The 27092-nt window shown below is 32.0% G+C and overlaps 2 protein-coding genes across 2 annotated transcripts in view; one reads left to right on the top strand and one right to left on the bottom strand.

Moving 5' to 3' along the window:
- LOC122719037 (cadherin-87A) overlaps window positions 1-27092 on the top strand; it is a 285642-nt gene that overhangs the window by 223866 nt on the left and 34684 nt on the right. Inside the window, exon 4 of the mRNA XM_043944556.1 lies at window positions 14398-14615. Coding sequence (XP_043800491.1) covers window positions 14398-14615 — 218 coding nt within the window. The remainder of the gene's footprint in view (window positions 1-14397; window positions 14616-27092) is intronic.
- Window positions 10488-11433, bottom strand: LOC122719039. Its single transcript, XM_043944558.1, has 3 exons — window positions 11212-11433; window positions 10746-10901; window positions 10488-10676 (listed from the first exon to the last, which is right to left on the bottom strand). Exons 1-3 carry the CDS (start codon window positions 11344-11346, stop codon window positions 10617-10619), a joined length of 351 nt encoding a protein of 116 aa, XP_043800493.1. The 5' UTR covers window positions 11347-11433; the 3' UTR covers window positions 10488-10616.

Below are 27092 nucleotides of genomic sequence, written 5' to 3'. Positions count from 1 at the left end.
AAATAATACTCCATTTTGAAAATTAAAACTCAAGAATTTAATGTAATTTCTATAATTTTTCTGATATTATTAACGTAAAATTTATTAGATTGTTAGAACAGGATAAAATATTGTTACAAATTCAATTGTTATTACATTCGTGGAATTTTCAAAGAATCGAAAATCAAAATATAAATCTCAATTTATTTTAATATGTTATTTAAGTTTGGATAAAGATAAGACAGAGACAGAATGTGAAGGAGATGAGGAATTTGCTTTTTACCTCTGTCTCTCTTTAGAATTCAAACTTTAATTGTTTGTTGATAAATGAATGTCAATTAATATCAACTTTTATGTTTGTTTTTAGAATCTTTCAGAAGAATGTTTTATATCAACATTCTGATTATATTTTCTTTTGTTGCAACAAAATGATAGCACAGCTTATGCTTTCAAACGTTTCTTGATATATTTATTTCAAAACGGTATATCTCGACGAGAAAAATGATTATTATCATATCGAATTTGATTTCAAAATAATACCAAATAATGTTTGGAATATTCTCAAAGATATTTTTAAATAATTAAAAATAAAAAAATATAAAAAATAATTATCCAATCCTTTTAAAAAGACATGCCAGCGATATATATATATATATATATATATACACTTCTCAGTTCCTCAGCAATTCAGAAATTATCCTCCATCGATCACTCGGACGAATAATTGAACAAACGAATCCTAACGAACGGAATCGAGAAAAATGCTTAAACGTAAAAATTTCCTTCCCCAACTTCGTCCAAATGATTTTTAACATCTCGAATTATTGCACGAATCTACTCTATTTACAAGGTATCCCCTATCGATGTTTGATCGATCGAAATTATATTTAAGTTCCGTTTCACTCGATATAACGTATCCGAAGAGGCCGATTAATCATTCATTCGTGGAATTGGCACAATGCATCGAGCGATCATGAAATAGGTCGGATATTTGTCTCCCTGTTAGGCAAGAATAGCTTTCGTTCGTCCATATTCAATTAATATTTTGCACAAGAGGAAAATAGACGCCATATTTTCGAAAGAAAAAAAATGAATTACCATAATCGATATATATATAAAATGACACAATAGTATTCGATAAAAGATCAAATCAATAATGTATAATATTAATTGAACACGTAAGATTAATAATAAATTAATTAAGATTAATAAAATGTTAAAATTTCTCGAAATTTAAGAAAGAGGAGAAAATTTTTGAAATTTATCAAATCGACAGATGTATAATTAATGATTGTTGAATTGCAATGTTTAACAAGAATAAATATCATAAGGATCGAATGGAAAATTCGAGGCATATGCTATATTATTCCTTTCATAGTGCATAAATTAAACGAACTTTTAGAATTTATTTAATCAAAGGAACAATACTAAATGAATATATGGAATAAAATACTACTTGCACACATAACAAATCTAATATTAAACATCCGCTAACATTTTTACGTTTAACGGGTATTAGAGATAAATTAACAAATTAAATAGAATTGAAATTAAAATTGTAATTAACGCTTAAAAGAAGAAGATTAATATACCCTTCATCGAGAGGAACGAAAAATTTCAAACGGAATATAAACCATTTATTTTCGAAAAAAAAAAAAGAAAAGTGTAACCCCGTAATAGAGACATGCAATTTTGAACGTGTCCTGTCGGCATGTTTTTCACGTTGTAAAAACGATGCGACGGTGTCCACCGTTGTTACGCGTTGTAAATCGTTGATACGCGTCATCACTTTTCGTCAGAGTTGCGCATGCGCGTACCGCCGCCATATCGACACGGCGGAAATGCTTTAAATGATTTTTGAATATTGCCGAAACGTTGGAAACCTTGGTGAAATTCGGCTCGCCCCAATCCCGAAACGCTGGCACCTGGTGAATGTTTAAAACAGAAGCGAGAAAGGGGGGAGGGTGAGGGGAGGGGAATTTCGAAGCGGGACCCGACAGAAGAATGTCAATTTCTGATCGGCCGCTACGCGTCGCGGCCGCTGTGTCGCGTTTGTGATCCGTTGCGCGAGTTTTGAATTCCCTTTCATCCCGTCGTTCGTTTAAATCCGCGTGGAATTCTCGTGCGGGGCGTTTCATATTCGGAATCGACGTACCATCCATGATAAACTCGTGTCGAGGCTCGAGGAAAGCCTCGTTAATTCTTCGCATCGCGAAAATTGTTTCCAATGTTGTATCGTATGTAATATACAGGGTGTTCCAAAAATGTTGGAACATACGTAAACTAGAGGAATATTTTTCTTTGCAGATAACGAGTTGTTGAGGAAAAATTAGTCGAAATATTGTATTTATTTATTTATTTATTCATTTATCCGTGATATAATTTTTTATGGAAAAGAAATATTCGTTATATTCAATCATAAAACTTTCTTAACTTCTATTTTTATTAATAAGTCGCAAAGGAAAATTCGTTTCTTTCAAAATTAAATGACTCCAGAAGAGAACATTTAATTGGGAAATTCAATTTTTATTTATATATTCGTTGTCTAACTTTTCATAACTTTCGAACTGTAACTTCTTTCGAAACGTAATGTTTTTTTAATACACAATATTTTAATCTTATCCTCCTTAACAAAAATTCGTATAAAGAAACTGAGAACATCACCTGCATAGAAAACAAAATGGATGCCTATCATATACCAAGCCAACGATTCTTTTTTCCATTTTCTAACTTCTCATACATTTTAAAAAAATTAATTATATTAATTACAACATATTAAAAAATTAAATGGATTCAAAGAAACCAAGCTTATCACTATATATATATCAATACATCGTCCCATATTCCCATCCAAAACATTTACTTCCTCCTTCACGTGATATTTATCCAGTTCAAAGGAGGACACCCTGTATATCAGAGCAGAGCTTGCAATTCTTCGCGCATCGATGAAATTTTGAACGTTATTGCGCGGCTGTATATCCATCCAACCGGCCGGTTATCCTGCGCATTATCAAAGTCGACGAGAACGATTTTCCACCCTTCCTCCGTCGAGCATGTATCACGTTTTCCTTTCAATCAACGCCCCTCCTCAGAACAGATTCCTAGCACGTTTGACGCGACACCTCGAGGCTAATGATTTTCCTTTTCCTGTCAAACACTCGGTCGCTTTTCCCTTTGATCCTTCTCCTCTTCCTCTCTCTCTCTTCCTCTTCGTACATCTACACATCCTTCCACATCTTTTCGCAAATCGTTGGAAGCCTTTGACTGGAAGCAGACAGAATCGATTGCTTAATGGCTTCTTTTCCTTGCGACGTAAGGCGTTTCATCGTGCGTCCTTTTGAAATTCCTCGCACTCCCTTTGTCTGGCACGCGACCCAACGATATCGTTTAAGATTTATTTTTACACTCCCCGTTTCCAGAAACGAATTCAATCTCCGGATGATTCTGATGGATAGATTGAGATTGCTCGGAATAAGGAAAGAGTTGGAAATCTTGTTTCTTATTGGCGGGATATCCGATTGGGAAGCTGTTTTATTTCGTAGGAGGAGGTCGAAATTGTTTAAGGGATGCGATTTTGTGCATTTGAGTATTCATTGTATTCTTGAATAATGATAACGAGTGTTTTGTAAATGTGTGATTTTATCGCCATTGACGAGAGAAAATAAAGAAGTAATTAAATTAAATTTGCATATTGAATGTCTATGTTTTAAAAAATATTTGAAAGTAAAAAGAAAATTGTAAAGTTATTAAAAAAAATCTTAAAAAAAAAAAAAGAAAAGAAAAGAATCCTAAAATTCATTATCGTATACATCAAATTTAATTTATATTCGAAAATTGCCACGTGTAAAGGAAATATTGAATAACAGACTGCCATTTCTCGGTTAAATTAAAGAAAAAAAATTAACAAGATTAAAAATGGTATTTAAAATTATAATAGCTTATCGAAACCGGGACAGAATTGTAATAAAATCGATGGATACTGTTCTACATCGTTGTGTGATATTATTCAATTCTACGAATAATAAATCGAATCGAATGTAAAAACTTATCTCGCCCTAAAAGTATATTCTCAATATATATTAAAAAATAATATCCTGTACAAAAAGAAGAAAAATCTTTAATAATAAGTTTGTTATTAACTTGGATATTACTGTTCAAACGTTGGTTCAAATATTGTTTCGAAAGTCGAGAATATACATGGACCGTAGAGAGGTATCCCAATTCGACCCTCGAAAGCCTCGATTTTATGAGCTGCACAAAGCTAGTGATAATAACGAAGTCGGTCTGAAAGGGTGCGCCACCCTGTTAGTTTATGTAAAGGACGGTCCATAAACAGAGATAAGCAAGCTAATAAGAGGCGGCTTTCGCCGTGAAAAGGTTATCTCATCGTAATTGGAGGGGGAGGAAAATGGTATTGCATAAAATATCGAATAATTCTGATGTTAAATGTGCATCGTCGATATATCATTTCGTTGTTTACTTATTATTGATATTGATCTCATTGACCGAAGTATGGTCACGCTTCTGTTGTTATTCCATTTTTATGCAAAATCAAATTTTCGTGAACGCACGAAAACGAAATTTCTGCTGTTTTGTAAATGGAGACTTTACTTTATTCCTAATGAAATATATATACCTTTATGCATCGCGTCACGTTTGCATTTTGCATAGATATTCTTGCATGAATGCAAATATTCGCTGTGTACTGATTATTTTTCAATATTATTTCGTGTATATTTTATTATTAATACGTATATACTGGTATTTTTCATTCGTTGCATTCTGATGTTTCGCCCAATATTTTATCCGAATGAAAAGTAATAAAAATAAAATAAATAAACTGCTGAGTAACGATGAAAAAAAGTCTTCAGGATCTGGATTAATTGATCGTAGTTATTGTGAAATATGAAAACTTGAAAATATAAAAACTTGTCAAAGAACTGAAGCTGAAACTGATAAAGATATACGTTTTATGATGATAAAAAGATTGGACTGATTAACGCTAATCACGTTAGATTTAACGAAGAAAAGTAGAAAGAATAATTAATTGTTAATTCCATTTCATTTTCTGCTTCAGAAGCTAATTATCATAATGATCGAGAAGTAATATGATAAATAATAGCCCATGTTACTTTCGAATGTTTCCATTGTTCAATCGGTACATGTTCTATTTTTTAATACCGATTTTATAAATTTCAATTATTCTATCGAAGATTATATCACGGATTACAAATGTTACCAATATTTATTGGCTTGACTGAACGTTAATAATTCATGTGGATATACCTATATATTGTCTGATAAAATATTTCTTGACATATTCAATGTTTACGTATATAAATTATAAAATATATGTATTCGCCTCTCTTCATTAACGTTTTATATTTTATATATCGTATAAATTGAATCCATCTTTGCAGATGAAAATAGAGAGATAAATACAATATTTTTAAATTTATAGAAACTTTTATATATATCATCTTGTATGAGAATATGAATCTTTAATTTATATCTGTATAAAAGTCTGTCTTAAGTAAAATTTTTCATATTTATACATATAAATATAATAGAAATGTTTCACACTCTCAATGAAATTAATTATAATAAGAAAAACATTTTTCTTCTTTTCTATAAAAGTTTACGCTCTACACCGTGCTGCAACTTTTTACACAGAACGCAACAAAAAAAGTTTACCGGTTACTTTAAGTGATCACGTTACGTGACTAACCTCCTCCTTCTCCTCCTTCTCCTCCCTGTACATGTACGCGAAAATATAACTTGAATATAGTAGATACCACGATCTTGTTAACGAGGTTGAGAGACTGGATGCAGCGTTAATTACTAACGAGGAGGGAAGCTGAAAAATCATGGACGCATTAGACGCCACGATGACCTATCGTTATATCTTGCAACGTCACGAAGCAACCATCTTTGGCACACGTATACAGGATGGCCCTCTAATAATTCGTGGTACGAAGATTTCGATCGAAATATAGAATAACATTTTTTTCTATATATATAAGTAAATACATTCAATTTCACTCGTAATTGATAATCGTTCTTCGAACAAATTAATTCCTATTATAAAATTATTATATTAAATTCCTATAATATAGGAATGATTAAATATTTCAAACTTTCAAACTTTTCTATTTATAGAAAAATAAAACGAAATGTAGCATGAATTATATTACGAATCATTATTCTCAAGGAAACAAAAGTCGAATGGAAATCGTATTACTGATTTCTTCGTGAATATTTTCTATAAAAACAATCTATATAAAAATCTACACATATATAGTATAATAAATTCTATAAAAACAAATTTTTAAATATAACCATTCAACTTCTTCGCAAAGCATGCAATAACAGAGAAAATCAACATCCTGTAGATCCGTGCTTCTTGCCAATACGAGTAAACACGATTAAGCGTGTCCTGATAATGAGAAAAATCCGCTAGGAAACTAGGAATCATCGTTGGCGAACAATTGGCAAGAAACTGGATCCGAAAGGAGGAGTATCCGACGCTGTTTTAACGATTATTGTGGGCCCTCTAACGTCCATTGTTTCCTCGAGAACGAGCGATAGTGTACACAGTGGAGAGGAGAAGAGTTGCTGGAGAGTGGCGGTCTCTTCTGTCCGTTTCACGCGATTCCATCGTGTGGAGAGGGGGGAAGAAAGAAAAAAGGAAGGAAAGGGAAAGAGACAGAGAATTGGGAGCGCAAGAGAGAAAGAAGAAAAGGAATACGGTTTTCGAATGGATGGAACATCTAGCTTGGACGTTAAAGCTTGATGTATCTATTAGGTATAGCTTGGCCTGGATTTCGAAACTTCCGCCAACATAGCGATGACGAAGCTACTTTGCCAACTTTCTAATAGTTTTATGACTTTTCGGGCTTACGTACCCCCGCCTTGTTCCCGTCGAATTAGCGACTCAGGGGAATCTACGCGCCACCATCGGCGAACTTTCTTTTGCCTTCTTTCTTCCTTTCTTTTTCCTTTTTCTTCTTCTTGTTTTCTGTTTTCTGAAGGAAACTCATGGCCCTCGTCCAACTGCGAAAGATGATTTTCTCTTTCTTTTTTTTTTGTTTTGTTTGCATTTCAACCGGTATAGGAATGATCTGTGTGTGGGGGAAGAAGGGGTTCTCCGCGACTTTTGTGGACAACAGTGAAATTTAATTTGGCTTCCTAATTAAAATATTTTTAACCTTAAAAGTTAAGTATGTTGCGTGGTTGAGGTTAAGGCGTCTTGGCAGGTGGAATTGAATTATTCGTAAAAGTTATGAAATATTTGTTTCATCGACACGAAGACGAAATTTCAACAAATTCTTTCTTTTTTTTTATACGATATACGTGTGGATAAAATATTCGCACAGTTTTTACGAGTATTCCAAATTCCAATTATTCTTCTCTCAAAGTAAAAAACAATTCAAATCAATCTCTCAGATTATACGAAAATTTTCTACTGTCATTATAAAGAAACAATCGAATATATCGTATATCTCGTGTGAGTGAAGTAGCTAAACGTCATCAAACAAAAAAAAAAGAGGAAGAAATAATAAAAAAAATCGTGTCAAATCGATCGATGTGAGATATTGTGTTTCCTCCACCATAACCTCGTCCATAACCTCGTCCAGTTTATTTTCATGCACGTCACGCATCGATCTACTCCTCGGTCGGTACACGGATCATTCTAATTCCATTATTACAGGGAACATATCCGTGGTGTCGGATGCATCATCGATCGTCGATCAAATCGTTCGAGGATAAAGTAGGGAGGATTGATAAAGGCCGATATTTCTCAAAGCGAAATTGGTTATCGACAGGTTTAAGGATATCCTTGGTTGGGGGTTAAAAATCGATGTCGATGCCGAGGCGTGCATCAATCATAATCTGTTGTCCATGCGCGCGTTGTTAATCGTTGGAAAATCGGTGGGCAGCATCTGCAATCGAACGTACTTGCCGCTCGGTGATGCCTTAATTAAGTGTCGGTATGCGAATCCGCCATATTTTTTAGAGTCTCTCGAGTCTCTTGTTCTCGATCTCGGTTGTTCTTCCTCTTTTCTTTTCTTTTTTTTTTTTTTTTTTATTGGATCAATACGAAAGTAACACGAATTCTCAAGGAAAAAGTGAATATTAAATAAAAGATTCAGAGAAACGAAATTTTTACCGTCTATCAGGGAAAAATAATCAATTGTTGTGGAATAAGAATTTCAAATATATTTAAAACTCAATCAAGAGAATATTTTTCGAATTATCGAATTATACGAGAATAATCGTCGACGTAGTATCAAAGGAGAAATGATTCTCGACGAAAGCTGTCGACGAAAAACAATTTATTTGCTTTCATAGATAAGGACGAAGGGATATAAGATTTTGTTTATGAGAATGGAAAACAATATCAAATGATTGATTTCTTTCGATTATAGAGGCAATGAAACTAAGTTCGATTTATATCATAATAAATTTCAACAAACTGTTCGACTATTCTGAATTAAAACGAGTTTTATTTGGCAATAAAGCGGAAGAAGTTGAATATAATCGTTATAGAGGAATTAAAAACTCTTATACGTTTTAATTAGAGTTTTTGATTGATATCTCTTAAAGAAATAAGAAATTTATTGGAAATTTTATTTATTAATTGAAGAATTAATTTAATCGGTTCGATATAATCGTTATATTTAATAAAACACGAATATTTTGAAGAGAGATTGAAAATACCGTTTAAGTTTTAATTAGGATATCAAATTGTACGTTTTGATGTGCTGTGACTTTCATTAATACTCAAATATCACGATATACCGATGATTATTTACTTATTTATTTATTTTGTTGTAATATTATCGAATCATTTTTTTAACATAATAAGAAATACTCACTGTTGTATTGATAGAAATATAAATGTTATTTGTTTAAATAATTGTTAAATTGAATAATAATAATAATAACTCATTGTATTTAATTTATCACTGTTTCACAATATTTATAAACATAAGTATGAGATTTATATAATTTATTTATATACTGTAATGTTAATATTTCTGTTAACCTCTTAGCCATTATTAAATTTATTCTACAAAAATCTATATACATTAAGAATTAAATAGAATTTATGTCTCCATTAATTGTAAGAAGAACTCTTTGTAAAGCAATATCCTCTGTATCATAAAAACATATTTAATAATAGTCAAGATTTTCTAATTTCAGTTACGAATTCGTATTTTATTAAATAAAAATAAAATACAAAAAAGCAACACGAAGGTATTAATCGTCCTAGACTGAATAATTTTTTTGTTCGATTCACAGCAGCAACTATAATAGCAAGGATAAAATTTTTAATCGATAACGATAGCCAAAGCAAGTCTTTGAAATCTGACAATAGCAGGCTCCTCTTCAAAAAGTTTATCTTTGTTTGGATCAAACATTAATAGTTTGATTTTATTCTTTGAAGTCAAAGTTCCTAATAATGGAACCCAATATCCCTCCCTCCCTCTCTCTCTCTCTCTCTCTCTCTCGTAACTCTATGCCAATATCAAGTAGAACCAGTTGTTAACGTTTTAACAAACGAACGTCTGTTGAAACAGGATATTGTTATTTTTGGGTTGTTTGTTTCATTCCCTAAATTCTCTCTATCTTTTCCTTATAATTTTTTTAAATAATATTAATTCATTAACACAAGTTTTATGTAAACTATAAAAAAAAGAATATTTTTTTATCAAATCTTATACTAATTTTTTTTCTTATTTTCATCGTAACGTGAAAATTTACATTAAAATTTCAATAATTATTATATAAAAGACATACAAACGTATCTCTTTTTTAATGAATTTCGAATCGAATTTTTCTTCTAGTCAATCCATAAATAATTAAAGATTTTCGTTTTCACTTACACGAATCAATAATTCTAAATATATTTTTTGAAAAAAAAAAACTTTATGCACATTCCATAACCGTATCAAGTGTTTCTTAAAATAATAATGATACCATTGTTAATTTTTAATGGCCTATAAATTATTAACAACAATTAATTTAATTTCACACGTATTGTTCGAATAAATGCATTATCCATCATCGTTATAATAGATTAATAATTTATATGTATATATAAAACGTTAATAATTATTTTTGATCTCATATTCCCCTTGTTTCTTCAAATCCTCGTCGATTTGACGTATGTGTAAATACGTAAGTAGCTTACTACTCGTGTACTCCAGGCAAAGCTGCTTTGTATGAATTAAAATAAATATAAATTAAATTACTACCCTGTATAAATAATAATAATTATCACAATTTTCCATAAATATAATTTCCATAAATAACCGCAATTTTTTACAACATTTGATAACAGGATGTTAATATTTATTTAATTGGAACATCTTTGAGGAAAGATCCAAAAAAAACAATCATCGAATATAATTCGATATTCTCTCGAAAGATATATAAATTCCACGAATATATTAATAATGTGATACAAGTATATATATATACATATACATATATTTCTACATTTTTCAACAATTGTTTACAATTGTAACGAAAATTTCATTTTATCTACAATTTTCACAATAACATTTACAAAGATTTTTTTCATGTACAGTTATCTACAACAAGATTTTTTTTACATCACATTTCATCGTTCAACTATCATCCACCACGGTACGAAGAGCTGCGAAGATGGACAGAGCATTGGACACGTACTGAAACGTTGTTATTTAAATATACTTACATTTGGTTCGAGATTAATGGAAGATTATTGATTAACTTACTGAACAGTAATATCGTATAGTGAGCTCTGGCAATAGAACGTTAATCGAGACGGGTATCGGTTTTTGAAATGCCAATACGGTCAACAGAGCTTTTTGCAAGTCCAACCTCTGCTCGTACCATATCGAGTCGTACACGCTTCTCGAAATGTTCATGCTCTGGAAATTTTACGAGAATGATCTGATTCTTAATGGAAAGTCTTACAGGTATTAGCTCAAAGTATCTTAAAGTATCTTATATTATATTCAGTGTTAATTGAAAAAAAAAAAAAAATTATCTTCGAATTGAAATAATCAAGTTAAAAAAATTCTCGATTTCTCTTTTCGAGAATTAATAAAAGAGAGAGTGAACGAGAAATGATCTTAAATGGTTAAACAATCGGGATAATGATAACTTTTGAAGAAAAAAGAAATTGCACTGATTCAAGGATAAGATTATGTCATCAGAAGAATTAGGTTTACAACTTACCATATGGTACATGTAATCAGCGGGCAACGCGTACAAATAAATTTCCAGAAGGATGCACACGCATATGATTATAAACTGCGCTTTCACGATTAACGGCGAATTCTGTTTACGGAATTGGCGGCGGTTAATCCACATCGTATTTCGCGTGAAATCGTCGTCGTGAATCTCTCACTTACTATGATCAGCACTATGCCGCACAGGGTCAAGACAAACGTGCCTAACAGTATTGCGTGAAACACTAGGAAACGAATACAGCTCACCACTTCTTCCGCGTATCTGGGCATAGAGAAAACTTACGACAATAAATACTGTCACGGTTAATCGGCTCTTAACTGGGGAAAACTGTATTAAAAGTTAATCCTTCGTGCTCGAGAGGAGATTCGTTTTCAAATTTATTAAAATTTTTAATCCTCTTTTCAAACGTTTACTGATTGAGTGAATAAAACACGCGTAATAAGTGATATTTCAATAGAGTTGAGAAATATTCTGTTAAATTTGTTAAAAATTATTTAAATTTCGATTTTATTATATAATACCTCGAAACGTCTATTTTAATTTAAAAAGTTATAAATTCATAAATCGATAAATTTTTTTTTTGTAAATTAAGCTTAAATGCAATGATTTGTCAATGATTTTTTACATGTTCCATATCATTCCCCGCAATAAGAGTTGGATATATAAAAAGTGTACTAAAATTAATTTTAGTATTTTATTAGTATTTTATTATTAGTATTATTGTACTAAAATTAATTTTAATAATTTTAGTAGTTATTTAATTAATTCCATGTACTTAAATTAATCCCACGATATGGGAGACTCATCACTTAACGGATTCTTATTATCGATATAGCCACTGATATTTATTAATTCTAATCTATCTTATATTATAATATTCCTCTTAAAAATGCTATGCTTCTGACAATGTCTTCAACGTTAATTCAGACTCGACAATCTTGGCAAAAGTGTCACAGTTTCGTAAAATTTATAAATCCTAAAAAAAAAAAAAAATGAATTTCGAAAATAAAATTAGCTCAAATTGACGAAGATGAATTTCATTTTAACATGGTAGTATTAAATACAAGAAATCGAAAAATTAGAACGAGCGAATAGAGTGATACCCAGCAAGAAAATGTTAATTATATTTATTATATCATTATTATATTATACGTTATCAAAATCATTTACCGACTGAAAACGTCTTCGAGCGCGAAGGGTGAAAAAAATCAAAAGTCTCTCCCTCCTTACAACGATTTGCTCGGATTATAAAAGAAAGAAAAGAAAATTTACAAGTCCTAAAAAAAAAAAAAATGAATTTCGAAAATAAAATTAGCTCAAGAACTGACGAAGATAAATTTAATTTTAACATGATAGTATTAAATACAAGAAATCGAAAAATTAGAAAAAGCGAATAGAGCGATGCTCAGCAAGAAGATGACCCTCGCGAACAAATGTGACGATTTTACGTTATCAAAAACATTTACCGATTGAAAAAGTCAAAACTTCGAAGGGTGGAAAAGTTTAAAACTCTCCCCCTCCTTACAACGATTCGATCGATTATAAGAGATTATAAAAGAAGGAAAAGAAAATTTTTACCTCTTCAAGCGCGAGTGTTTCTTAAGGCATACGACCAGCACATCGATACTCGTCACCCCCTGCAACTCCCCGATCAAGCACTCGAATCTTGCGGCCGTGAACCAGAGCAGCAAGGCGCCGAACACGCACAAGCACATATGGGCCGTGCTTTGAAAGATGACGAGGACATGACTCGCGTAAATGATAAAACTTCTCGTTGTTGTGTTAACGTTGAACGGGTATTCCGTTTCAAAGGGGAAAGGATTTGGGAGGAATAGGGGGGCGAATATGAAGCTTGTCCCGCAGACGTATATCGATACGATGGAAGTCCCGTACAAAGTGTTACATTTCGACCCGTACACGCGCAAAATTTCGTACGTCCTCCCTTCTTTTATGCATCCCATCATCTCGTCCACCACTCGCTGCAATTAACCAACTGTGATTAAACGGCGATTAATTCCTCCTCGTCTCGCAAAACGGTGGAGAACAGGCCTCGAAAACGATTTTTATTAATCGATTGCTTCCAAATTTTCATATATATGTATATATATATATTATCTTATTTATCACTATATCTATTTAAATTTTATGACGAAAATATCGAAGATACATCGAATATTGAAAATTCACCTTGACGAATAATGATTAATCACGCTGAACTGTTTCGAGCTAATTCTTCGGCTTCGAGATCTCTCTCTCTCTCTCTCTCTCTCTCTCTCTCTCTCTCTCTCTCTCTCTCTCTCTCTCTCTCTCTCTCTGTCTGGAACTTACTTGCAACGTATCGTATTTCACGAAGCATACGATGGTCTGGCCGACGTACTGAAGGAGGCACAGGGCCACGCAGATACATTTGAAAAGAGAGATGACATCGTCTAAATGCAAATGGATCCAGTAAAGCATGGCCAGGATGACGGCGCAACCGTTAATAATCGAGATGATTAGTAAAACTTTCATCCCCACGATCCTTTTTCTCTCTGTGTCGGCGGGTAGGGGCCAGCAAAGGGTCATGGCCACGCTCAGCCAAACGAGATAAACGCTTTTCTCTGGCCTCACTTCCTTCATTCTTCGTACTCGTCGAGGAATAATAAAATTCAACTTTATTCGAACCACGTATACACACGTAACGTTTAATAAATCATAAATCGGTAATCGACTCATCGGGAACAAACGCTTTGATTCCTTGGGTAATTCTTGGTATTCGTAACCCGATGCCAATAATTATCCGTTATGCATTATGCACACGGCGTGCGCTATTAGACAGCTGCAAAGAGAAATTATCGTACCGTTGGGAATAATATTTTTATTTTATTACGCGGCGTGTAGCAAAAAATGTTGTTGTTATTTACACAGAGAAAAATTTAATATTATTGGCGCGTGCTTCTTCTTTCTTGCGCTACGAAATTCAGCCAAAAACTTTCAACAAAACTTACTTCCATACGTACATAACCTTATACTTTAAGAATCGACAAGAAAATTTTTAATTTCGAAATTTAATTTCCCGTGTTACTTCCATCGAAATAAGTAAGGAATGTACTTTCGTGAAATATTTACTGCACTTAACGCTCCCTCTCGTTCTCTACTGAAAGCAAGAACTGTATTTCTATGTTGTTCCAGGAGCGAACAATGTAAACGAGCCACCTATCCTCGAACCGAACGGATACCCCGCGGGCCTCACGCTCTCCGAATCAACGAAAGTCGGAACGGAGGTGTTCGTCCTCAAGGGCCACGATCCTGAGGGATCGCCTGTGAAATATGGGATACAACTCACGGACCATTTCGTCGTAAATCCACGAACAGGCGTTATCACGTTGGCGAAACCTCTCGACCGCGAGGTGAGTCCGAATTTCTTTTCTTTCTTCTCCTTTTTCTTCTTTTTTCTCTTTTTCATATTTTCATCTGTCGTCATCTGTCGCCTCGATGGGAACGAAAATATGGAATATGGAGGAAAGACAGAGAATTACGAATGTGTAAAATTGTTGCGTATTTTTTTTTTTTTTTTTTTTATATTTTCGATTCGAATTAAGTTTTTCTTGTATTATTTAAAATTGGATCGGGGTTAATTAGGTTTCAAAATTTAAATAATTGATATGATGTTGGTGAAGTAGATAAATATAATAAAATAGAATGGAGAAGGGCAACCGTGTTTGATGTTGTTAATTGGATATTCTAAATTCTTATCTGAAAATGTTGCAAATGTTCTTTAATCACGAGATTTATAAAAAGATGAATAAATATTTGTTCTTCTATTTTTGAATGAACACTCTAGTTTCCCTCACAAAAATTCTCAATTATTTATCGCGACCTACATTTATAAAACTTGGTCCATAACTGAGAGTATACCTATCTATGTATAGCTAAAGTTTCGCGAGACTGCAACGAGAATCCAAACTTTAATTTAACATCATTGCATGCACAATAGCGTCGACGATAACAACGAGGAACTGATCAAATGTTAAAAGTGTCGTGTTACTAGTCTAATAATATTTAAATTATTCGTCCAATTCCAATTCTAATGGATCTATTTGATATCTGTTATCACATATTTTTCTCTAAACAGAGAGAAAAAAGAAAAAAAGAAAGAGAGAAAATCCTCCAAAGATCTCAGAAAAATAAATATAAACTAATTTCATTGATTCAATGTTGTTAATTAATAATTTTTTACACGTATATTAAACTTTTGATAATTCTAAAATACTTGAATTTAATATTAAAATATAATTCATTGCAATGTATATTTCTGTAATGACTATTATTTAATGACTTAATATTAATATATTAATATATTATTTTCTATCATTTCGTTTTATTCCATATGCACATTACTCGTACAGTAAACACATGTGGCTTCGATTGTTTTGGACGTTATATATCATTTTATGGATTATCGTTGGTCCCAAACGTATGATATTAATAAACAATCCAATAAATGGAAAACTATAAAATTGAGATACATCGTATTCACTTAACAAAAGGATATTACTTGCTTTATACATCAATATGCATATATAAATAAAGCCTATATAAAAAAAGATGAATAAATTTAAACGTATTAAATTTACTTTGATCTCACCTTCAAACGTATTTATAAATACGATAGTATTTTCAATAATACTATTCGCGTGTAGTAATTCACTTCTAACAAAGATAGATCGACCTATTCCAATTATTATCGAAAAGCTATTTCAAAAAGTCCAAACCGATAATCGATACTACGGTAGCGTTTAGATAAATGACGCCAATGAAAACGTGAATACAGGGATGTTGGTAATTTACTACGTAATCCTAGATATTCATATCCGAAAATCGTAATAAATAACGATCGATTCATTCGAACGAGATTAGAAACTTTATCATTGGATAAAAATGGACGGAATCGGAATGTTACGCTTAAGTGGATTATCTACACGAGTGTTTATTCATTTCTTTCAAATAAAATTGAATAGATTTGTATTTCTATTTGTAGTTCCATTTTTTGAGAGTGGTTATCGATCCGTAAAATTAAAATCTTTAAAGTAAAATCTTTAAAGTTAGGTTAAGTTAGATAAGATTGAAGTCGGTAAAGTAGAAACTAGTTAGGTTGGGTTAAGTTAGGTAAGATAGAAAGATCTATGAAAATTAGTGAAGTTAAAAATTTGTAAATTTTGTAGAAATTAATAAATAATTATAAAGTTATAATTATATTAATAATTTATAATTAATAATATAATAATATAATTAATAATATAAATAATTTATAATTAATAATAAATAATTAGTTTGTTGTAAATAACCGATTGATTGAAAAAGTTATCAGAAATTGATTTTAAAAAAAAGAGAAGAAATGAATATATTATAAATTAAAATTAGATTCTTATTTATGGAACGACTTAATACATTTTATCTTGAAATATAATTATTTAATATATTCTTCTAATATGTTCTTTCGAAAGCTTCATCAATAATAATTTTCATGCATTGAATTAGACTTGTTCAAATTGTAATTTGTTGATGAAACACCATTCAGTTCTACTTAGCTAATTTTATGATTTAAATAGACATTCAAATGTTATTTAAAGATATATTTTCAATAACATTTGAATGCATATTTGTCATTTCGTATATAATAATCAAACATTTAATTGCATTTTATATTTGGAAGACTGAATTATTCGATTTATAAAAAAGAAATGGCGATATTATTTAAATAAATAAGAATACTTATTCGTCGAGAGCCATTCCTTTTTATATACTATCTCGACTCGTAAAAATGGAAAACTGACCTGTATTATCCAATTCAGTTGTACATTATGTACATTTTCGAGGATGTACTTTAAATAACTCCACTCTGGTCCACTTTCTTCTCCTCAAGAAAAAAGAAATACGAACCTAGAACTGACGATAAATATGATCCCTTTTGTCTTCTTTCTTGCTCCAGATCCTCTTCTGAAGAAAAGTCGAGCTTTGTTAAATGAGATTCATATATAGAAAAACACGAGATCTTGTTATTTTTCATCTTGAAATTATTTTTCATCCCTTTTTTAAGTATGTTAGCAAATAAAAATTTATCACAAGATTGATTTAATGAAATTAAAGAAAAGAAAAGAAAAAAATTGTTGTAGAATTTATATTAATCCTGTACGCATATTGTTTTAATGTACGCCACAACCGTTTCGTCGATTTTCCCATAATTTATCATTAATTTCGAAATATCGATTCCGATCAATGGTATTTGTATCATAATAATAACTCATGGCCAAATGCCTTCCGGATTCGAGCACAATTTATTGACATTAAAGTATCACAAGATTCGCATAATAATTTTGCCTCTCGTTAAATATCTATTCTGCGCATGCGCATGCAATTTATTAACGTTAAGATACAACCTGCTTCGCGTAATTATTATTGAGCGTACTGTCCGCAACTTGAAACTGAATTCTAATTCAGATCAAGAAATATAATACAATTCCATAATTGTTTTTTCTTTATTTCTTCCCTCGTGCCAATTGATATAATTATATATATATATATATACATTAAAAATTTCCAATTAAATTAAACAATTATCTCCGTAAAGTACATATGAATTCTACACGACAGTGGTTCTCAACTTGTGAATCGAAGACTATTTTCTAGATGTATCACAATCTCAGAATAGTTACGATTAAATAATTTATAACATTATGAATAAAAGAATAGAAAATTTCATATGAAATATTACTATATAAATAAAAATTGCCTGGAAAAAATTATTTATTTATTTTTTGGAAATATCAATTAACAATTCTTCGTTCTTGCGTTTGCTTTTCCATCCAACTGAATATCCTGTATAATTTTTCGAACACTGCTCGTAAAATGTTAAAATGTTTGCGTAAGATTAATGGCGCAACATAGTGTACATCCTCCTTACCTTTGTCGTCTTCGTCCTTTCATTGTCGATCCTATTACTTTTCTCAATCATCCCCTTCCATATGAAATTTTTTACATATAAAATAATAATTGGCGCGCAAAATCGAAGCTTCTCCCTTCTCTTCTCAAGAAAGGAAAAAATCAACTTCACTCAACTCATTCACACACGTAAGAAACGAGAGCAAATCTTTTTCCATCGCAAGCAAACAAGCAATGGAGAGGGAGGGAGGGGCGAGAGGAGCGAGATCGTTTCATCATTAGCCTCGTCGTGGTCGGGGCACGAGGATGGAAAATTCTTGGGCGCTATTAAATGGTGACCCGGCCACGTAATTAAGTTCGGACAGGTCGGTGTGACGGGCGATATTACTTTGAAGCGTGAAACGATGCGGGGAGGTCAAAGGGAGACCGTTGGATAAGCGGTCTAATGCCGCCAGCTATTACGCGCATTCGTGAATTGGCAGTGGCAAGCGCCAATACGAAACGCGCCGCCCTTGTTTGCCCGGATTAAATCGATGCCTATTGGCCCGCCCTGGTTATTTGGCCGAGGCCTTCGTTTTCCAAAACTCCCTATGGAATTAATGGAATTAATTTGCTTCCTCGAATCTTCTACACTCGGAAAAAGATATTTATTGTACTAATATATTGTATCTATTATATCTGTTGTACTAATATTGGACGATGATCCAATTTTTGGATCGATAAAAGAGAGAATGGATCGATATGTATATATATATATATATATAAGTTGGTATACAAAAATAATTTATAAATAATTAATACTTTTGCATAATGTTTTTCTTTTTGGATTTTAGGAGCCATTAAAGGATAGCTTATCGTCAATCTTAAGAAATTGAGTACTCTCTTTAATTTAAGATTCAAAATATAATTAATATAATTTCACGAGGGGCGCGTGCAGGGAGCAACTTATCATCGATCTCAAAAAATTTACACTCTTCGTTAATTCATGTGTCATTGACATATAATATATCGTATATAAGACACGAATATTGAAATAATATTATACAAATTAGAAAAGATAGAAAGCCGTAGAAAAGATGGCTCCACTTATATATATAATCCATTTGTACTGTCATTAAAATTAAAATTTGAATTTAAGACGATATTTCAACACTTTTCGATAAAACGTGAAATCTTAGATTCCAATATTGAGATGAGGAAACGCAACAAAGGTAAATCCTCGTCGTGAAATTCGAGGCAGTGTACGATTTCCACGCGCGTTCATTCATAATTCCAAGCGCGGCGATGGATATATATACTTTTTCCGGTAATAAAGCCTCACGAGAGTTTAACCAAGCTTTATTGCCGTTTGAACAGCAATATCGGCTCTCTTTCTCTCTCTCTCTCTCTCTCTCTCGTCTATAAGGATTTAGTTGAAACGGTATCAACCCGTTAGTTTTATGCGTAACGCCGCGATTGTTTGCTCGTAATGGAAATGAATTCACAAATGGAAAAAGGATTATGAGAATGGAGGGGAGAGGAAATCTTCTTTCTTCTTATTATTACGAAGCAGTGTATATTTTAATATTTTAAGTAAATTTGAGTGATGTTACGATATAAAGTTCGTGTATGGAAAAAAAATTGAGAAAATGATTAAAGTAGAACTAGATTAATTTGAAATTGAATTGAACGACGTTTTTTTTTTTTTTTTTGGAAAAATTGAAATTAAATTATTCGTGAAGAAAAATGGGATTAAAACATTGACATCGCTTTTTAACATTTCTTTTTTCTTCTTTCTTTCCTCTGTAACGAAAAATTAAACGATAATTAAATTTTGTAAATTTATATCAGTTACATGTATATACATATATATATATGTATATGTATGCTAAAAATTTCATCAAAAATCTAAAAATTTTCATAGTTACAAAATTGAAATGAAATCGAGAAACATATATATTTTTCTTTAACCTTACTATAACTTTATATAATATCAACTTATAATCTCTTTTCATACAAAAAATCGGAAATCAGAATTCTCAGAAAACGAGTTAAAACTGATCGAATATATTCTTTTCAAATTTTCCAAAAAAATTCGAATTTCCCGCCTCTCAACAAACAAAAAAAAAAAAAGATGAAGAGAGAAACATTGAGGGATAAATCGACGAACGAATTTCCCCTTTCAGGGGGAAGAAAGAAAGCCTGAAAGACTTCGAAGAAGAGAGCAGGAGAGAAATAAATCACCGGGTATGCGAGCTCCATCTGAAAATCCAAAACAAAAAAAGAAAAAAGGACGCATAATTAATTATCGTTGCAGAGGTCGCTCGTGCGCGATCGTTTCCCTCCCCCTGCCCCCAGTAAAAGCGTCTTTTCCCGATTGGTTCCAACGCATCTCGCCCATAAATTTCATCGCAGTTTATGCAGAGGCCGAGACACGGATCCGTGTATAAATGAAAAAGGGGACGTGAACACGGGAAGAATACGGATCGGCTTGGCTATTTCGGGCACGTAGCGATCGTAGCTCACCTCACCTTCCAACTAATTCTTGCTCCTGGCACCCGGGGTTTCAGGGGGGGGGGGAGAGAAAGAAGAGGAGGTTCCTATTCAAGGTGGTGGGTGGGTATATTCAAGGTGGGTCGGGGAATTCTTCGAGACGTATTGATATCATATTTACCGGAAAAATCGGTCCGGCGGCGCTCGGCTCTCTCGTGTCCTCTCGAGATGCCTCTCGATTTGGCTTCGCGTGACGAGCAACGACGAGGGGAAGAGGGAAAGATCGAAATGTAAAATTTACGTCGCGTGTTGAAATATCGATGGGGAGGTGATTTCTGCGACGAATTTTCCTCCAATTCGCAGAATAATTTCTTTTTTTTTTTTTTTTTTTTTTTTTTGTTAAAACGTGCTGACACGTGTTTTGCGCGTAATTTTATCTCAAAGTATTACGAAGAACATATAAAGTTTCGAGGATTTTTGATACTTCAATTGTAAGAAAACGTAAGAAATTACTTAATTTTGTTTTAAGTTAAAAGAAAGGGGAATGGTTGAGTTTGCTTTTTCCAAAAATTTGTTAATTATTGTATTAAAGTGAGCTTGAAGTAGTTGAAATATCGATGGAGAGATGATTGTTGCGACGAATTTTCCTCCAATTCGCAGAATAATTTCTTTTTNTTTTGTTTTAAGTTAAAAGAAAGGGGAATGGTTGAGTTTGCTTTTTCCAAAAATTTAATTATTAATTAAAGTGAGTTTGAATTGAAATATCGATGGAGAGGTGATTGCTACGACGAATTTTCCAATTATTTGCAAAATAATTTCTTTTTCTTTTTTTTTTGTTAGATGTTTTTTTTGTCTCGAATTTTTAAAACGTGCACATGTTTTTTTCGCGTAATTTTATCTCGAAATACTACGAAGAACACACAGAGCTTCGAGGATTTTTGATATTTCAATTGTAAGAAAACGTAAGAAATTACTTAATTTTTTTTTGTTTTAAGTTAAAAGAAAGCTTGAAGTAGTTGAAATATCGATGGAGAGATGATTGTTGCGACGAATTTTCCTCCAATTCGCAGAATAATTTTTTTTTTTTTTTTGTTAAAACGTGCTGACACGTGTTTGCGCGTAATTTTATCTCAAAGTATTACAAAAAATACGCAGAGCTTCGAGGATTTTTGACATTTCAATTGTAAGGAAACGTAAGAAATTACTTAATTTTGTTTTAAGTTAAAAGAAAGGGGAATGGTTGAGTTTGCTTTTTCCAAAAATTCGTTAATTATTGCGTTAAAGTGAGCGTAAATAATGTTCGAAGAAAATGGATCAAGAAAAGTTTTTGGAGTTGGTGGAAACGATTCGAACTTGGATTTCTCTCGTCGTTGGAAACTTTCTTCTTCGGTTAATAAACGAACCGTGAACCGATGACATTTAGGAAACTTTTTCTCGCGTGAAAATATATATTTTTTTTTTCTTTCTTTCTTTCTTTCTTTCTTTTTTTCCACTCTTTTGCTTCGAATTTCCTATGTAAATTTCGAGCGAAAACTTGATTACAAGGTCGAAGTTGAGCGATGAAAATGATGAAACTTGATTGGCCATCGTGTCTACGCGGAAATATCGGTCGTAATTCTTTTCTCTCTCACTCTCTCTCTCTCTCTTTTTCTCTCTCTCCTGTCGCTTCTCGTTCCGGATGAACGAGAGGCTCGAACGAGTCTTCGATTTTTAGAATTGACTTTTCCCAGCCATCGATGGAATTGCGAATCTATTGCTCCTGTCACTGTTATAATTCGTTTTGTCGCTTTAATGCTTCGCTTTATCGATACACTTTATTATTAATAATTATTTTTGGCTCGTTATAATAACGTGCCAAGAATATCATTTATATCATCGATCACAAATAATTTTCAAATTTTCTATTAATGTAAAATACTCCTCCTAATAAAACTACCCTCTTTCCCACATCTTCTAGAAACCTCGATCTCGAATAAAGCGATAATGAAAATCGAAATCTTGAACTTACGATCGTTCGAACATTCATCCTATTCCTATCCCCGTATATTTTTCATTGGGATAAGTTTCTTTCCAAGTTTCATTCGTACGGAAAAGGATCGTTTAAAAGGGGACAAACGAAATAGAAAACAACGTCGAAATATCGAACGTCGTTGGTAACGACGTTGTTCGACATCGAGCGGGGCCTGGGGCGGTCGAAAATAGAAAATAGGGGAGGGAAGAGGGGGCGGATTCGGTGAACCGGTGCGACCAAACTCGCAATAAAAGCGCGCCCCTTTGTCGCAACGGGGTCGCAATGCGAATCGTCGAGCATTGTTTACACTGCTCGAGGACGAGGCCGGCCGACTACCGTTAAATCATTTTGCCACAAAGCTATCCAATATTGCGCCACTGTTGGCTAAATAATGAGGGGGCGGATCTTGCCCCTCCCCCCCTAAAAAAAGACTTGCGCGATGAATTTTAAATAAGGCTTCGAGTAAATAATTGCCTTCGCGCGCGTATTTCCTTTTTCTTTTTTTTTTTTTTTTTTTCCAAGACGTTCAAAAATATTACATTAAAAATATAGGAACGAGTTAGCTTGTCAAGATGATTGTTGTTGTTATTATTATTATTATGTTATGTATTATTATTTCCTTTTTTTCCAAGACGTGGAGGACTCGTTCAAAAATGTTGCATTAAGAATATAGGAACGAGTTAGTTGTCAAGATGATCGTTATTATTGTTATTATGTGTCAATAATTAACAGAGAATTTTCAGTATGAATAATCATCGTTTTTTTTTTCAATTTCTTTTTTCTTTTTTCAAAAACATGGAGGACTCGTTCAAAAAAATATTGCATTAAGAATATATAGGAACGAGTTAGGTTGTCAAAATGTTATTATTATTATTATATATCAATAATTAACAAATAATTTTCAATATGAATAAATCGTCGTTTTTTTTGCAATTTCTTTTTCTTTTTTCAAAAAGAAGGAATGGAGGACTCGTTCAAAAAAATATTGCATTAAGAATATAGGAACGAGTTAATTGTCAAGATGATCATTATTATTATTATTATGTGTCAATAATTAACAGAGAATTTTCAGTATGAATAAATCGTCGTTTTTTTTTCAATTTCTTTTTCTTTTTTCCAAAACGTGGAGAACTTAAGATGATCGTTATTATTATTATTATGTGTCAATAATTAACAGAGAATTTTCAGTATGAATAAATCGTCGTTTTTTTTTTTAATTTCTTTTTCTTTTTTCAAAAACATGGAGGACTCGTTCAAAAATGTTACATTAAGAATATAGGAACGAGTTAGATTGTCAAAATGTTATTATTATTATTATTATGTGTCAATAATTAACAGAGAATTTTCAGTATGAATAAATTCGTTATTATTCGTTATTATTATTATTATATATCAATAATTAATAGAGTATCTTCAATATGAATAAATCGTCGTTTTTTTTTCAATTTCTTTTTCTTTTTTCCAAGACATGGAGGACTCGTTCAAAAAAATATTGCATTAAGAATATAGGAACGAGTTAGGTTGTCAAAATGTTATTATTATTATTATGTGTCAATAATTAACAGAGAATTTTCAATATAAATAAATCGTCGTTTTCTTTTTTTTTATCATTGTTAATATTGGTGGTGTAATCGTGTTGAAGATATTCGTCAATGATGAAAATCTATTTCCTTTTTTTTTTTTTTTTTTTTTCTTAAATGTATTCTATGAATCATTGAGTCGAATGCTATGAGATTGTAATGCGTGTTTTCGAGAGAAGAATATTTGTATATTTGTTAGAAATGATTGGAGATGTGTCATCTTGAAACTTGAGACATTTTCCAATTATATCAGTCTCGACAGTGCAATCATGGGAAGAATTATTGCAAAATAAAAATTCCTGGTATTTTACCAGTTAATCACGTTCTAAGAATTTTTCCTTGGATCGTTGTCGAACTGTTAGAACGTTCAGAACTGTTAGAACTTCTCTTTCGAAATCAGAACTTTGGAACCTCGTGAAATTTAATGATAAACCTTCGTCAGCATATGAACTTTGCTTCTGATCGTCTCACGACGGAACTTTGTACAACAAATCACTGCATGCCAGCAACGGGTTCGAGTTAAAAACAAAAGCAATCAAAAAAGATCAAAATCCTTTATTTCTTTTAACCTTTAAATGTTGCATGGCCACACTTCGAATATCAGAAATAATTCGTCCGCAGATCTTCAGCTTGAAACTATTCTCGCTTATGGCCGCAAATAATTTTCCAATTGTGCCTTGAATAATTAATGTCGCCGCGAATTGGCCGCGTATCAATCGAAGAAAAGAGAGAGAGAGAGAGAGAAAAGGAGGATCGTTACTCCTCTCTCGAGAACTTTGAATCAGAATCGAATAACGGATTTACTAATCATTTACCCTGCTTTCGAATATTTTATACATTTTTTTTATTAACACACGCATTAATTGCAGTTTTAATACTCTCAAATTACTTAATTTTAGTTTTTAATTTAATAATTATATATGTTAGTTTCTGTATTATGTATTCGATAAGTACAAGAAAAAAAAATAAAAGAAAATCTAACAAATGAATGTAGACACTGATAATAATATTTGTACAGGATTTGTAATATTTGTAAAAGGAAAAAATTATTTTTCCATATTTTTTCATGACGTCATAGAATGGAAAATTAAAGAAAAATTTCTCGATTTTTGGATCAGTTAAATCATTTTGATCGATCGAAAATAAAAATTTATGAAATTATGGAATCATAATTATCAACTAACTATTGATAATTAAAAAAATAATTCGATTCGACAAAGGTGAGCCGTTTGATTGAGATGTATCACTTAACAACTAATACATATCTGTTCCACGTTACATACATAATAATTAGTATACATCGTGTTATTATATCTATTCAAACAGAAATTCGTTTAATTAAATTTCACGATATTTCGTCCTTTCGAATTGGATGTAAAAAAATTGAATAAGAATCTCGAAATTTAAATTAAAATCAAGTAATAATAATAATTCGAATAACAATCATCCAAAAAACAGGATCGATTGAACCTGAAGATTTTTTTTTATTCGCAATATCTTCGAAACCGGTGGTTAATATGAATTTACATAAGCTGTAGTTGAACGTGACAGGTAGTTATCGTTGATACCAGTATCATGGCTAATCGCCGATTAGAGGGTTTATTGACCGAATCCCGAAAATTATGCGATTATTAGTTTAGTTATACACCATTAGTCACAGTTCAAATTTCGTAAAAGAAAAATACGTATCTCTTTACGAATTATCATTAAATAAAATTAAAACTTAAATAAATATATAGTATATATAGTATATATAGTATATATAGTATATATAATAATAAAATTAAAAATTAAAAAAAAATAAAAACTTTTAAATTATTCATTTCCTATAGAATTCTGTTCGTAAAACAGAATTTTTCTAAATACGATTAAAGAATCGAAGCTTGAACAGAGATTTGAATATCTATAAATAATAATTCTATAAAATATACGTTTTTTAGTTCACTTTTCAGATTTTTGTTCAAAAAATGTAATTATTTTTACGCGCAATTTTAGTGAGATAAATTTTTTCCTTCTCAAAAAAAGTAAAAAAAGAAAGAAAGAAAAGAAATAGTACGGATAGTTCCCCTTTATCTGAATAATCGATATTGGATGGAGTGCGTCTTGAGAGGGCATTATTTATGATTTATCGCGCTACTTGAACGCGCATCCCGTCCATCGATCGTCGATGTGAGCGCATTTGCGGAAGAACATCGGTCCCCGTCACCCTTTGTATCTATTTACGATAAGCTTTTCTAAAGCGCCGTGTCAAACAATCGTACAGGGTAGAGAAGGATCGATAAGACCCGAAGAAGAGCGGAATTTAGCGCGCGGTTTATGGACCGTGAGATTTCTCATCTGTTGTTCTCTTATCGGGTGCCCGATGTGAACGAGTTCTGGAAATAGGTACGGTTAAAGGAGGTATGGCTACGTAGATAAGAAAAAAAAAAAAAAAAAAAAGAAAGAAAGAAAAATGTTCAGAAATTTTGAGAGAAAAGAGAAAAGAGTTGAGTGATGAACCGTTTCGATTTCTCAAATTTTTCGATTCGATCGAATTTTTATAGGGAAGATTTATATATTTATGTACATGGTATGAAATTACATATACATTTTAATCCTTTTAATCGCTTCCGAATATCGCCAATTTCGGATCGAATATTTTAGTAATTAGAATGCGAACAAAAGTGCGATAATTGCGCGTGTACACGGCGCGCGAGTGTATAATTTAAGCGGCATGCATGTATCTTAATGGCGAGCATGAACACCGGTCTAAAGAGATTACGGAGTAAAATGCGAGGCAAAATCGCATTTAGTCCGAGTCACGTCGCATCGCGTTGCTGAACGTTTTTAGACGTGACACGGAGAAGTATCATTTGCATTCCTCTACCATTACTGGCCGTGTA

The sequence above is a fragment of the Apis laboriosa genome, unplaced genomic scaffold, assembly GCF_014066325.1.
Source record: "Apis laboriosa isolate Shangri-la unplaced genomic scaffold, ASM1406632v1 scaffold69_cov144, whole genome shotgun sequence".
NCBI classification, from domain to species: Eukaryota; Metazoa; Arthropoda; class Insecta; order Hymenoptera; family Apidae; genus Apis; species Apis laboriosa.
This window is presented reverse-complemented; position numbering and strand designations above follow the sequence as displayed.

Excerpts from the sequence above, each read along its gene's own strand:
- LOC122719039 (XM_043944558.1), bottom strand. The coding sequence starts at position 11,346 with ATGTGGATTAACCGCCGCCAATTCCGTAAACAGAATTCGCCGTTAATC. Across the intron at positions 10,902-11,211 it reads CTGATTACATGTACCATATG|AGCATGAACATTTCGAGAAG; the intron begins GTAAGTTGTAAA and ends TAAAATTTCCAG. Across the intron at positions 10,677-10,745 it reads CTATACGATATTACTGTTCA|TACGTGTCCAATGCTCTGTC; the intron begins GTAAGTTAATCA and ends ACAACGTTTCAG.